This window comes from Astyanax mexicanus, chromosome 3 (assembly GCF_023375975.1).
Source record: "Astyanax mexicanus isolate ESR-SI-001 chromosome 3, AstMex3_surface, whole genome shotgun sequence".
Lineage (NCBI taxonomy): Eukaryota > Metazoa > Chordata > Actinopteri > Characiformes > Acestrorhamphidae > Astyanax > Astyanax mexicanus.
In genome coordinates, this window is record NC_064410.1 from 17636010 (window position 1) to 17651357 (window position 15348).

General features: G+C 39.2%; 2 protein-coding genes across 2 annotated transcripts in view; both read right to left on the reverse strand.

The window, feature by feature from the left end:
- jpt1b (Jupiter microtubule associated homolog 1b) overlaps window positions 1-4382 on the reverse strand; it is a 29463-nt gene extending 25081 nt beyond the window's left edge. Inside the window, exon 1 of the mRNA XM_007239727.4 lies at window positions 4145-4382. Within this exon, the coding sequence (XP_007239789.1) occupies window positions 4145-4200 (56 nt within the window). The 5' untranslated portion in view covers window positions 4201-4382. The remainder of the gene's footprint in view (window positions 1-4144) is intronic.
- A 520-nt stretch (window positions 4383-4902) lies between these two features.
- sumo2b (small ubiquitin like modifier 2b) lies at window positions 4903-14939 on the reverse strand. The gene is made up of 4 exons (XM_022682909.2): window positions 14825-14939; window positions 12255-12386; window positions 9551-9622; window positions 4903-7134 (listed from the first exon to the last, which is right to left on the reverse strand). Exons 1-4 carry the CDS (start codon window positions 14843-14845, stop codon window positions 7072-7074), a joined length of 288 nt encoding a protein of 95 aa, XP_022538630.1. The 5' UTR covers window positions 14846-14939; the 3' UTR covers window positions 4903-7071.
- Between the last annotated feature and the right edge of the window lie 409 nt (window positions 14940-15348).

Genomic DNA, 15348 nt, shown 5'->3' on the forward strand with positions numbered 1-15348 from the left:
GGTACAGAGCTGGGCAATTTGACCTTATTTATTTGCATCAACAATATGTTCTTTTAAGCATACTCAGGACATCATCGTTGCTTAAAATACACACGCTGTCATTATAATTTGTTCTTTATTTGTATTTTTTACAACATCGTAGATTAATTTTACAGACCTAAGAATTATTAAGGAACACATGTGCAGTTAGCTAATGGACAAATGCTTGGTCTTCAGTTAAAACAGTTGAACCAGTAGTCCAGTAGTCTAAAGAGCTGCGACTATGATCGCTTGCCATCAGCTGCCGGATCCCTGAGAGAGCACAATTAGCCTTGCTGCCTCTCTAGGCTGGTAGATGGCACTCTCTCCCAACATCACTTCTACGGTGATGTCGATCAGCCCAAGGCATCTGTGAGCTAATGTATCCGATCCGAGTTGCTGCACTTTTCTCCGAGTGCGCTGTGATGCTACTTGGCAATGCTGCATCAGCAGCAGCTTGAAAAGAGGCAATGGCAGACTTCACATGTGTCGAAGGAGTCATGTGCTAGTCTTTACTTATCTGTGGTTGGGGCACTATAGTGATAGGTGTCCTATAGAATGGGTTGGGTAACGGGCCTTGTAAACTAGAGAGTTGACAGTGGAGAAGATGACAGTGACACATTAAACATTTCTGTCTTCAGACGACTAATAATATGAATCAGGCTGAATAAAGACAGAAATATGAAATATAGCAACTGACGATGTTAAAAAGGTCAGCTGTGATTTCAGAGGGATTTCTTGTCTTAGTGAGTCCAGAGTGAGATTTAGCAGAATGGAAATCAGCTCAGTGATCTGAGTGTGCTCCAGCAGTTGAGAGTGGAAATGTGAGGCTGTGGTTTTGAAGTATAAATCAGCCTGCAGACACACGGGCAGGAGTTCTTCAGCACAAAGGAGGGGAAACATGGTGCTGTCACAGATTTGTGGTTATGCTGACATTAAAAGAACAAAACAGCTGCAGGGAACGCTGGCTAACATCATCTGCCTCTGCGGCCCGGCACTGACGCCTGTCCACACGCGCACACACATCAAAAAATGCTTTTATTTTGCATCTGGGACGACCCCCCCCCACACACACACACAAACACACATATATATGTATGCGCCTCTGTCTATATATAACAACATGTACTATACTAGGGGTGGGACAAAACATTGATATTACAGTGTATTGTATTGTATTCTTTAGTGATACATGCCTTAAAAAAAATATTGAGTAAACCTGTGATGAAGAATATTATAATATAGCAAACAAATACATAGATCCATAATTCCTGGCTAATTCCTTGTTAATTTAGGAGTATTTTATCCTCTTCAGTAACAATGCTGTGAAGTATTGTAGAGAATCGGGTGATTATATCGTATTCCCACACCTAATAAATATCATATATGACTTTTTACAATGTTAATGCTTTTAGGTTGTGCTATATAGTCATCAAGACCATAAAGGAACACAAAAAAATAGTAGTAGTAAAAGTGTTAAACAAACAAAAAATACTCTGTGAAGCATTTAGGTGCTCTTATCTGTGGTGCTGTTAACTTGCAGCTTCTGAAGCTGGTAACCCTGATGAACTTGTCCTATTCAACACCGGTAACTCTCGCTCTTCCTTTCCTGGAGTGGTCCTGATGAGAGCAGGTTTCATCATAATGTTTTTGATGACTAACCTTCATTTCTTTACGTAGTTGAGTAAAGAGTTCTTGCCATAATGTAGATTAGAACATTAATCAAAGATAGCTATTCATTGTTTACCAACACTACCTTTTCACAACTTTACTACTAATGCTCTCAAACTAATTAAGAGGCAAGAAATTCAAGTAAATAACTCTTAACAAGAGACCTATTCTGATTTGTTTAACAAAAAAATTTATTTGTTTAAGAAAAAATGTTTTTTCTTCATAGTTTGGATTACTTTAACATTAACCTAATTTACAGAACATTTTAAAATAAAAAAATAGAATTTAAGTTGTGCACAAACACTCTAGACTGCTGCAAGGGACACTGCCTATCAATAACAGTTAGCAAATGATAGGAGGGTCTCCACTCCCTAGGACCTTCTGTCACACACTCTCACACACACACACACACACACACACACACACACACACACACACACACACACACACACACAAACACAGCTGACTGGAGCCAACCCTGTCTGCTAGCACCAATTGGATATTCTGCTGCTGGATGGTTTTCATTTATCCCATATGTCAGATGGGCAGCACAACAAGACCCCAACTATTTGCTTTGAGGAGTTTCTCTGATGGTCAGCCTTGATGATCCATGATGAACCTTGTTAGGAGGGTGGAAGGGAGAAGAGTTCCGGTTAAAGGAAAACGCCACCCCCTCCTCCTCCATTTTTTTTCCACATGCTGGATCCAACAGCTGACAGCCAGGCAGCTGTCCTCCAGGTCCAACCACACTCCCAACACAACTCCAGGCTAACCTTCGGGAAAAAAAAAAGACGGGTGGAGGGGACAACGACACGGATTCACCATAAAAATCACTGTCTGGGCGGTGCTTTAATCATAATGCCTTTATGATAATCATAAACCAGCATTATCTGTCTCCTGCCCCATGGTTTGTCCTGCCTGCAGGAAAAAGCCTATTTTTCTCCAGACCCCACCCTAAAAGCCAAACAGGTTATTAATGTACCACAGTAAAAAGAACAGGAGATAATAAAATCATTCCATGCCAGGAGAAACCATGGTGGTGGTTTAGAGGCTTTTGCTGATTAGGGTGTTTGCTTGTTTTCCATCTGACTGCAAGAATCTGCAAAATCACTTGGAGTGGGGCTTTGGGGTGCGACCTACATTCACTCAATCCCTCAGCCAGCCTCATGTCCAGCACAGCATTAGATTAAACTCAGGATCGGGAAAACATCCAACAGGATGACATGAAAGGAGGAATCTGACTGTGGGTTATTGGGTTTATGAATTAGTACACAGGATGTGCAGATCAACATGTTGCACCTTTGAGATTCCCCTCCAACTTGAGGCCTGGATCTGGTATATTTGGGATAATAGCTTCAATATTCACTAAAACTATTTCTCAAGGTCCATTTCCGTAGATATGGGCTTTAGAACATTTGACCTGCTTTATTTAACAGTTTAAAGCAAGATTTTCCTTTTCCTTTCTTGGTTGGAAAAAAATCCCTCAAAAAGTGTTCCCTCATCAGTAATCAAGCTGGCAACCAGGCCATGAGCACATTCCGAGAGCTCTGGGTCTATAACCTGAATACTTTTTTGTTGGTCCAGCCAGGCAAGCTGTGAAGACAACTGGCTGGATGAAAGAAAGAAAAAAAGTGAGTGTATTAAATCCAACACGTAGCCAAACCCATAAAAGGACAATGGAGGGGTTCAGGGCCTCCCAACCAGCCCTAGCCTGGCCAATGGAGCACACAACTGGACTGAAGTACTGCTAATACCAGAGAAAAATCATGCAGAAAAGATACAATCTGTTATCTTCCCCTCAATAGATCTGAAGTCGTGAATGCCAACAAACATTTCTTTTTTATTGTGCTGGAAGATAAAATGACAACCAGAGCAGCACAACGAAAGCCAAGCAGAAGAAAAGGGAGGAGAGGCAAGGTGGCAGAATGCCAGGGAAATTCTTAGCTAAGCTCAAAGTGGGCACAACTTTTGACTTTTTGATTGGGCCCTTTATGTAAAATCGAAATTTGGTACACTTTGTACACTGGGAGGACTTTGCAGGATCTCTAACTGCAGTGTTTTTTCTACACCTAACACACCCTATTTTTGCCCTATTCAGGGGAACAAAGCAGTAAAATGTGCATTAGCTAAGTATCAGCTGTCTGTATTAGCTGATTACAAACCACAGCCAGCTGACTATAGGAGCTGTGTATTTGGTTATTATTATAGTGCAGATCACACAAAAAGCACAACGTTCCTGATACTATAAAATACTGTCACATTTGACATGGTCTGAGTACATGTAGTAGACATGTAGTATCATCAAACCAGAGGAATTGGAATTGTCATCCTCCTCATCCTCCCCTTCCTCATCCTCCACCTCCTTCTCCTAGCTCCAGCTCCTGCTGTCCAACTGCCCTGAATCCAATTTTCTTTTGTTTGCTTGAGCGGTTTATCTAAAGCTGCCCTTTTTTACCTGGAGCTATTTTTCGCGCCGGGCTCCATCCCTTGGAAGGTGGTCGTCGTTGTCATCGTGTCGGGGTGAATTCGCGGTCCTGTGAGCGTCTCGAGCGGGGAAAAATCGTCTAAATAAGTCCTTTATCCCGATCCCAGCTGTCTGCATGGACTCCGCCCGACTTGGACTGAACTGGAATCTCGGCGAGAAGCGGCGTTTGCTCGAGTTCACTCCAGCCCACACGCTCGGCCCCGCCCACCACGGAATCCGTGCAGCGTGATTGGTCGGTTGCTAGCGATTACCGCCTCTGATTGGAGGATCGCGATGTCTGCCACTTAAACATAAAAAAACGCGTATTCCCCGCCACCGCCTTCTTCGTTCACCAAACGTTTTACGGTTAAAGCCTCCATTATATTACTATCAGTACGGTACCACACAAAAAAACGTTCCTAGGGGAGGTGAATCCAGGTCCAGAAAGTAAAAATCCGTCACAGGGTTTCAATCCACCTGCCAAAACTCTGCTGCAGCCCAGCCTCTCGTCGGAAGCTGGACGGAAACCCCGGGCCGGAGTTTTACTTTCTGGAACTGGATTCCCGTAGCTACAGTTAACACACCGTCTACGAGCCGTCTAATCACGTTCAAACGAAGCATTTAACGACGTTATCACGTGCAATGACGCCTTCTATAGTATCTCTCTCGATACGGGGTACCTAGCAAGCAAACACAGCCAACTTTAGCCTGCACGTGCTTTTCTAAACAACAGATGATGCGCCAAAAGGTATGATAAAAAGAGCATATTTTTTATTTTAACAAGTGATTCATTAGACAATACAGATGCTTGACTTGACTGAAACATATCAGGATGTCGTTATTCATATAGCCTACTTATTATATCCCAGCTGAAAAAATATTAAATAAAAACAGCATGGTCAGCTCAAGCTGGTTAAGCTGGTTAAACTGGTTGCCAGATAGCAAAAGTATGTTAAACCAATGTTCACTTTACAGTGATTATATGTTCTGGCTTATATGTACTGTTTGTATTAACCTTCACTTACATTTGTATTCTATTGTTATATGTTGTGTTGTGCTTTTGCAGTGTAGAAATATATATTTAAATAATAATAATTAGTATTCTTATTATTATTATTACTATTTGAAAAGAGCAGCTTTCTTCAAAACCATTGTGTATCAGAAAAATGTAGAAGAGACCCATCAATTTAAATTCTTTAAATAAATGCTAATTCAATGTCAAAATTTAAATACTAGCCTATGCCTATGAGAGAATGTTAATATAGAAAAGGTTGTGTACAGGTTGTTTCCCCATCCTCAACATTAAAAGATGTAATGCAACATGTATTTAGTGTTCTTTGCTATCGAGGAAATGTTTATGGTTGATTTTGTTGGTTTAGCTGGTCTAAAAGCATAATGAACATGACCATGCTAGACACCAGTATAACCATGCATGGCCAAAATTAAGAATATTAGAACTACTGGTCAGAAACTGGTTAATCAGCTAGATTACCAGTACAGGTTATGTTGCCCACCTGGACAACCATCTGAAACCAGCTACCAGTGAAAAAGCTGGTCTTGAGCTGGGATTTTCAGCTGGGATATTCTCACTCATCTAACACAACTACTACATTTTAAAAATAGATAAAATGCCAATTTGTCATCAACAGAAAGTGAAGCTGATTATATTTAATAATAATAATAATAATAATAATAATAATAATAATAATAATAATAAGAAGAAGAAAAAGAAGAAGAAGAAGAAGAAGAAGAAGAAGAAAAAGAAGAATATTATTATTATTATTACTATTTAGTGAATGTGGACAGCAACCCTGCTCCATAACCCAGCTTCACACAGGTAACATGGTACATATATTTTACCTCATTCCAAACCAAGAATATTACTAAAAAATGTAAAACTGACTGATCTGCAAACCTTATCTTCTAGAAATGTGGATTACAGTATGGATCTGTGGATTAGTGAACTATAAGGTAGTTCACCTTATAGGTGACTGTTCATCAATTTATGACAAAAGTAGATTACATAATTTCCAAAGAAAGTTTTTTTCCCCAGATTTGCCACTATTTTACATTTATCTCAGTAGGTTCATTTGTGGCTTTGGTGATGCGTCGGTTTATATTACATTTATAGATACACACACACCAAAAGCCCATTCTGAACAACTTTGCTTACACCAATATGTGACATTTCAGTGGAATTCCCTCTCAGTTCTACCTAATTAGCTCACTAATCAATGAATACAGCTTTGTAGTATCTTTAAAACATGGTAAAATCCTGAGAAGTAAAACGTAAAACAGGCTATGTGGAATTTAGATGGAGAGCACTACACAGAGACGTGCTGAAAGCCTGCACTAAATGAGCCTGAGCCAAAGTAAAGCAGTATAATGGTGGGTGTATGGGTGTATACACAACTGTATCACTACAGTATCTGATTTACTGATGCTCTGTACCTTGCCTCATTGCCTTACTCATGTTTGGTGTAAAGCATTTGGGTAAATGTGGTGAAACAAACAAACAAAAAAACATTCTCCCTGATCACCTGTAGCTTAGCAGCTGAAACCTGCGACAGACAGACAGAGCTGGGCCTCAGACTGATCTTCAGGGGAGTTTTTGGAATTACCTCGTCTGAATGGCCGAGGCTCAACATGTTTTACATCTCACAGCATTCAACACTGCCAGCTTCATATTTTTCGTGTGGAGGAAATTATTTATGTACAAAAAAAGAGCAGGAAGGAAACAGAATAAAACACTATACAACAGTGGCCATTAAGAAGAGTGAAGGAAGTGGATAATAGCACAGAGAAGTAGAGAACGATAGAGTGAGAGTGAGAGAGAGAGAGAGAGAGAGAGAGAGAGGGGAAGAAAGAGAATGGCGGAGAAAGGGAAAGAGAGGCGGGAAGGGCAAAAGTTGGTGCACTCAGATGAAGCCTCCTGTCTGTTGCTGGAAAACGTCGATTGTGTCTTCATCTTCCATCTCCAACTGTAGAGAGAGAAGAAGGGTAAGGATCAGAGCTGGGCGATATGGTCCAAAAATAATATCACTGTATATCAGGGTATTTTTACAATAATGATATTATTGGCAATATTAATTAATTAGTGTTTTATTAAGCATAAATATAACAGTTTTATACGTTCACTAAATAGAAAAAAATCTATAAACATTCATCAATTCCATAAACTGTAACTTAATATAAAGTAACTGAACAACAAAACTCTAACAGAAAATTAAAGTGCAGCATATATATTGCATGCATATAAACTACAAATATGTATTAAAAGTAAATACAATAAATACAAAATTGACTGCGTTCAAGAAGATCACTTTAACTACAAGGAATCAAAATATGTTTGTGATATTGCTGTTTAAGGGCACACCCTAAGTGAACCACATCTCTATGTACTTTACTGACATTCTTAACACTGCATTTGAGCAATAATCACTGTTAGGCTTATTTTATGGGCAGTATTTTTACTAATTAAATATACCTTACGTATGGCAATATAGTGTATATCGTTATGTATTTATTTTGTCTTTGTAGAGGATGTGATCTATTTACATACATCTATTACGTAAACAGTGTAATGTTAGTTTATAGCATACATTATGTTTTTAGAACATTACTGTGCATTTTAATATGCAGTATGTTTATTAGTTAATGTACTGTTCTGATAACATTAATTATCTAACAATACAACAGCTATTTAGCAATCCCCCTGATGTTAAACAGGGCCACAGTGATCACAGAAGTATGTTCAAATGATCACAATACTGGTATTTCTACACTAGTAAATGTCTCCTGTTAGATTGACTCAGGCTGTCTGTAAGTCTCTGATGCATCTTCATTCAATCCTACTCCACACTCTTCATCTTTAATACCACAATAAAGTCAGCGCACTGTGAGCTGTCAGCAGGAGCCCAGGCCTTATTGTACATAATGGCTGTGTGAGCATTCCAGCTCGATTGATCTATTGACTGTGTTTATTGATTGCGAGACAGACGAGAGCCGCACAATGCCAGACTTCCTTTGTGTTGTAAAGATGAAAGGAAATGAGGAGCATTTACATCTGTGCATTTGCAACTGACAGATGTCGTTTTTGTATTTTTAAACACAACGATTCAGCAGCAGGACCCCCAGGGACAGCGAGGGGTTAACTGTTCAATAAACCACAGTGTTTCAACAAACTGGTTACACAGCATTTTCAGCAAAACTAGAATATTATAATACGTAATCTTTAGCTGAATTTATCTTCCACCATGCTTTCATTTAAATTATCTATATTATTAAGTAAATAGTTCAGATGTAAACAATAATTCAATAAGTTTGGAGTGAAACTCACTAAAGAAAGGTAATTATCTGAAGAGATGCTGTTTGATACATTGTTTATTCTGTTTTCCTGAAAGATAACTTTATTTATTTTGATTTTATTTGACATCATGGCCAAAATGTCTATCACAATATAGTATTTTTTTTGGTTGATATGTAGTCAGTGACAGATGCTGTAAATAATGTATATTGAAATACAGAAAATGAAATAATTAAAAACTGTTAAGGAACCCATATGTTAGTTGGCAGTAGACAAAAAAAATGTATGCCTCCACAAATACCTGACATAAAAACTGCATAAAAAAAGCACAGAATGAAAAACAGCAGATAGCAAGAGCTCAGCACCTCTAGAACTTCTTTAAGACAGTTGGAGAACCATTCCAGGGTCAACCTCATGAAGCCCACTTACAGAATCAGCTAAGAGTGGGCAAAGTTGGCACCAAAGCAAAAGGTATTTTCATGATACTCCTTTATAAATCATTGTTTTTTTCGGATTAGCAATTTCAGTGATTCACAACTAATGATTTATAAAGAAAAATCATGAAAAGTATCAGGGGTGGCCAAACTTTTTCATGCCACTGTAATAATCTATAAGAACTATGTAGGTTAAATGGGTGATTTGGATAGTAAATAAAGAGGGTGTTTTTGTGTCATGGTGACGTCTGAATCCATTTACTACCACTGTAAACAAATCTGAGTCTCTTGTTTTTCTCTATAATGAACCACAATTTCTCAATGAACTCCCAGTATGAATGACTGTTTACAGCTAAACAAGTTTTTTTTTATTAATCTGTGGAATTCTAATTACCTTTTCCCAAACTTCACCTAATTCATAATGAGTTCGTAATATTTGAAGACTGTCACACATCTAACTTCTCTGCTCACTCTGGACTTATACTCACTTTTTACTCTATATTTTAGAAAGCATCAACAGGTTATACTCAGTAATCTATCATCCACTGACCCTTTTTTTAAACAGTTCAAGCCTATGCTCTTACCGACCTGGACTGTTTCTCTTTTGTGACTCAATAATACATGTGACATGTAACTCAATAATAAGCATAATCATACCTGTGCGGGCGTGTCTGTCTCATTAATGGGCTGTCCATCAAACCGGAACCGGATTTGCCTCATTGTTAGTCCCTGAAAATAACACAGCATTTTATATTTATGCTTGGAATCGGCCAATACATCATTTTAAATAAAATCGTATAAACTGCATTTAAAACTTGAAGCTATTGGTGCAGCATCGTGCTGAATCGTATTCACAATTCTTGCCAATACACAGCCCTATTAGTCAGGTTTGACTGTGCACAAAAAACAAACCTGTCTGCACAACCCACAGTCTGCCCTGAGAAGCCCCCATGCCTGTCCTATCAGAGCCCCAGTCAGATACGGCCAAGCGTCTGGCAGCAGCACTTCTGATCTTGTATCAGTTATTATGACTAAACCAGAGACTAATCTGATCCTGGATAAGCTCTTCTACTGCGAGATGAATACTTTATAAATACCAACCCGGCAGATCCAATCCGGATCCCCACTGCTCTCGGCCACACAGCAGCACTAGCGGTCCTAACCACAGTTCGAGAGAGTCGGAACGGTTATTTTCTTCCTTACGGATTTCTGCATTGTGCAACGTCCTACTTCTACTGAGGGTGGGGGTTCCTCATGGCAGTGCAATCCATTAGACAGTAGAGGTGTGCCAAAAAATCGATTCACATAAGAATCTTGATTCTCATTTACTACGATTCAGAATCGATTTAAAATGTCCCAAAATCGATTCTAAGGTCCAATCCCATTTCTTCCCTTGGCCCTACCCCTCACGGTAAGTTCACACTGCAGCGGCACGAAGCGTTTTTCGCTCCGCCTCCCACTGCCCAAAGCGACCGTGGCCGCTGCAGTTTGAACTTACCGTCAGACCCACACAGAGCGTAGGTGTATGAGAATCACCGGTAAGATGGCAGAACAAGCACTATATTACCTTAGATTAACGTGTAGTTTTAATGTTTTATGGCAGAATGCTTCATAACAAGCATAAAAAAGATCGCTAGTAGTTAGTTTCAGTTTCTGTTAGCTAGCTAACTAGCTAACTTTCCAGTTCCACCTTAAATAACGCTACAGGTGGCAGCGGGCTGCAGCATTTAAGGCGGAACGGAAAAATAACAATAAGCTAATCAGAGCTAATTTCAGCTCCTCATCACAGAGGAATTAAGGAATGGACAATATGAATTAATTTCTCCACCTCCTGCCCCCTTTCTGAAGAAATACAACGACCTTAAATTAACTAGTTAATCAGCAGCTGCTCCTGAACTTTAGCGCTCCACTGCTATCATCACATCAGCCCAGCAGCGTCACCTACACACCACCGCTAGTAGCCTGGTAATAAAGCAGTGTTATTTATTATTTATTTATTGTTCATTAACGTCATTGTGATATCCCAGTGATTCCTCTGTCACTGAGGACCCAAATTTCTGCACATTTTATTGTTTTTGTAACACATTACCTGCTTCAGGACCAGTGTATATTTTGGAGGCTTTTTTTTCAATAAGTTTTCAATAAATTTTTATAAATCAAATCGTTTTGAATCAAAAATCGATTTTGAATCGAATCGTGGCCCCCAAAATCGGAATCGAATCGAATCGTGAGATAGTAAAAGATTCCCACCCCTATTAGACAGCCTACAATAAGATTAGCAGCAGCAGCCTGGCCAAGAACACCGGTTTACTAGCCAACAGGAGCATGCTGACACTTGTACCACCTTAACCCTGTACATTAGTGGCCTATAGGGTGACTGCACTACTGCACAGGGGCCCTCAGAGACACATGCTAGTTATTAGTGTCATTTTTTGATGAATTACAACCTAGAATTAGATAGATTCTTATGATTTATAGTGAAAGAGCTACACTACTACCTAAATAGAGGGCTTTGTTTTGGCCAAGAACTTGTCTCACAATAAAGGGCTAACACATATATTGTGTTACTCTAAGCAAGACAGCATATTGCATTTGTTTAAATAAAATTTCAGAAAAAAACAGTATAAAAGCACAAAATCATATTCATAAAATCAAGAAAAGTTTACTTTTTATAAAAACAGAACAGTGGGAACTAACAACAGCATACAACACTGCCTCTGGTGGGCAGGATTTGAACACAACACTAAATGAATCACTGTCTGAGAACAATTATTAGATTTCAACTAACTAATAATTAAAAATCACTGTTTTTAAACATTAATACAATATTGCTAAACAAAATATTGCAATACAAACAGTATTTTCTATCCCCTATCTAAAAAGACTGACATGGTACCAAGAGACTTTAAAATTTTTAAATCAGAAATGTGAATTTAACCACTTTTCTCAGTGAGCTTAAATTAAGATACAATTAAACCAATATAAGAAGCATTTAAACACTACACAAGAACAATCTTTTATTGCCCTTTCCCAACTTTTTTGAGATGTGTTGCTGCCAAAATCAAACTTTAAATAAGTAATTTAATAATTGAATGCTATGATAAAGTGATACAATTTCACTTTGATCATCCACCATCATTTCCACCTGAATGTAAGCTGCACCCACTAATGTTAAAAAGACAAAAGAATCTGTACATAAAAAATGCCGCATCTGAAAATGAGCTGCAGTTTTCCCACTATATAACATGACATATGTACACAGAATGCTGATCAAATTCTGACTGAAATAAGGGCGAAACACACAAATGCCCACACAGCTCTGTATACATGGCTGCTGTTTTGTCCGCTGGTCTCTGCTCACCTGTCTCTCGCAGTACGCTTTCATGAGTTTGCTGAGCGGCGTGTGCCTCTTGATTTTGAACTGCACCACCGAGCCATCCTGTCCGGCCACCTTCAGGTTAATGTGGTCATTATTCTCAGTCTTCACACCCTCCTGCACACACACACACACACACACACACACAAACACACAGCTGAAGTTGAACACCCCAACACAACTGAAGCTGCAGTCTGCAGTACATTAAAACACTTGCTGCAGTGTAATGTTGAAATTTGAGGCTATATATTATGGAATTATTATTAAAATATATAGTATATAATATATAGTAGTCAGTCTCTTTCTTGTCTTTTTACCTGTTGTTTTAGTGTTGCTTTTATTCCTGCATAATCTAATAGACATATTAACATCACTGAACTGACAGTGTAAACAAAGGGTTAATGGAAATGCCTTGTATATATGGACCAGGCATACATAATTTACTATATTAAGTGCATCTGGGATGAGTAAGAGGGGAAGGTTTATGTGCACATAACATTTTAATAGTACAATGATCATAATTCTTGAAAAAGTTTTTTTGTGTTTTATATGCCAATTCAGTGTTTGCTGACAGAAGAATGTTTTCAAGTGTCAAAAAATTAACACCTAATTACTTTCTATCAAAATATACTACCTACACATATACATTGGTAGATTGTGGACTAGACAAGTTTCAGGTGGGTGTGGGCTCTGAATGGGTTCACACACGGGCTTAGAGCCAGATGTGCTTTCCCAAAGGATCCCAGCGTTTTAGCCCACCTTTATCTTACATGGATCCAGTCTGGGCCCTTTGTGCAGTGTGGAGCCCAGATGGGGTCCATGCTTAACTCCTTCTGGTCTCGTCACTGAGCCACAAAGGTTTTTATATGGCATCACTACTGCTAAGAAGTTTAGAAGGTAGATTACATTTTACACTAAAATACGGATTACATACAGCTCTGGGAAAAAAAAGAGACAATATAAAATTGATGAGTTTCTTAGATTTTCCCCAAATGAAAACCTCTGAAATATAATCAAGAGGAAGATGGATAATCACAAGCCATCAAACCAAGCTGAACTGCTTGAATGTTTGCACCAGGAGTGGCATAAATTTATCCAAAAGCAGAGTGTAAGACTGGTGGAGAACATGTCAAGATGCATGAAAACTGTGATTAAAAACCAGGGTTATTCCACCAAATTTTGATATTCTAAACTCTTTAAATTTTATGAATATGAACTTGTTTTCTTTGCATTATTTGAGGTCTGAAATCTATGCTTTGTTTTAGGGGTTTTTTTTAGCCATTCCTCATGTTTTGCAAATAAATGCTTTTATTTGGAATTTGGGAGAAATGTTGTTCATAGTTTATAGAATAAAACATCAATGCTCATTTAACACAAACATATACCTATAAATAGCCAAACTGAAGTGGTCTCTTATTTTTTCCAGAGACGTATGTGCCATTTTTCCTCTCCTGTCCGTTTATTTCACCCATGTATCTCGTTAAGGAAAATCTTTTTTAATTTTTCAGATTTTGCATTGATGTTGCAAAATCCAACTGATGCTCAAAATCTGTGTTTAAAGTAAAAAAAAAGGTCAAATTTAACAACATATCTAAATATCCAGTAACAGGTAAAAGTTTGGACACACTTATTTTAACAGTTTTATTTACTTAATTCAATTATTTTCTACATTGTAGAAACAATTAAGGGACAGATTTGGAATTAGGTAGTAAACAGTAAAAACAAACGTGTTTGGCCCCCACAAGAAGGGTGATTTGGGGTTGTTTAGCACCTCTAGGATCTCCTTCAAGTTGTTAAGAAGACTATCCCAGGTGACTCTACCTCAGGAAAAAGCTCAGATTAAATTACAAAGAGTGTGTAGACTTTCTGAATTTGGCTACTTTTAAATGGTATTGTATGTAAAAATCTTACTGTGTTTAACTTTTTATTAAAGGTTTCAGTGTTATGAAGAAAACATGTCGTGATTAATCGCAGCAGATGTGTGGTTGGTTAGTGTGTATACACACAGACGCGTGGAGGACTGATGATGGTGTTAATGTGAATATCTGGCTCAGAATCGACACATGTTCTCAGTCTGTTCCACTTCTCCAGACTCCAGCGCTCCACACAGCGCAGCCTGCAGACACCGACCCGCAGCTGGGCGGCTGTTCTGCTATAAAAGTCTTCAAACCGGCTTAAAAACAAAGCCCAAGTTCTCAGACTGTACCTCTCTACTACTCTTAACACATCAGCGCTTAAATAAGGTCCGTGTTTTCCCGCATTTCACAGAATTGTGCTGTAAACCCGAACCAGCACCCGTACATTCATTACGCTGCTTGAACCCGCGCTGCTGGCTAGCATGTTAGCTAACGTGCTAAATGCGCGTTCACGACTCTTCCGGCGATTCTACAACAGCAGTTGCAGTATTTATCCACTACGCGGAATTATTCTACACACAAACTCTCCATTAATTCTCCATCACTCTATTCTTCTTTTTCCTTCATGCCGTATCTTCTGTGTGATTTGCGAATTATTTTATGATTATTGTTATTATATTAATTTTAATTCTCTCTCACCTTGGGCTTCTCGTCCGCCATCGTTATTGTGTGTTATTTCTCGCCGCCCGCACAAAGAGACTCCCGCCGTGCACGCGCACGTACACGCGCTCGTACGCGCGCAACCCTCCCCTCCCCTCCCCCCATCATCGCCATTCTAGAGCATTCGTGCGCGCGCTCGACACCCCCTCGTTTCACAGCCACAGCGGCTGGGGCGCGACCACGGGCGAACGTGCGCGCACCCGCTCTGTACGGCAGGATGGTTGCTGAGGGGCGCGAGCGGCGACGTCACGAATGCGCGAAACCTGTACAGAATGTCGGTGGTGCGCATCGCTCGTGCACGCGCACGCCATGTTTTCAGACGAATTTACTGCAAATTCGTGTTAAATGTTGAAAATACTGCGCGTTTATGATCATAGAGAGCAATGAACACGTGGGTGTGTGTGAGAGAGAGGTTTATGTGTGTGAGGTTTAGATGTGTAAGGTGGTTTAGATGTGTGTGAGGTTTAGGTGTGTGTGGGGGTGGTTTAAGTGTGTGAGGTTTA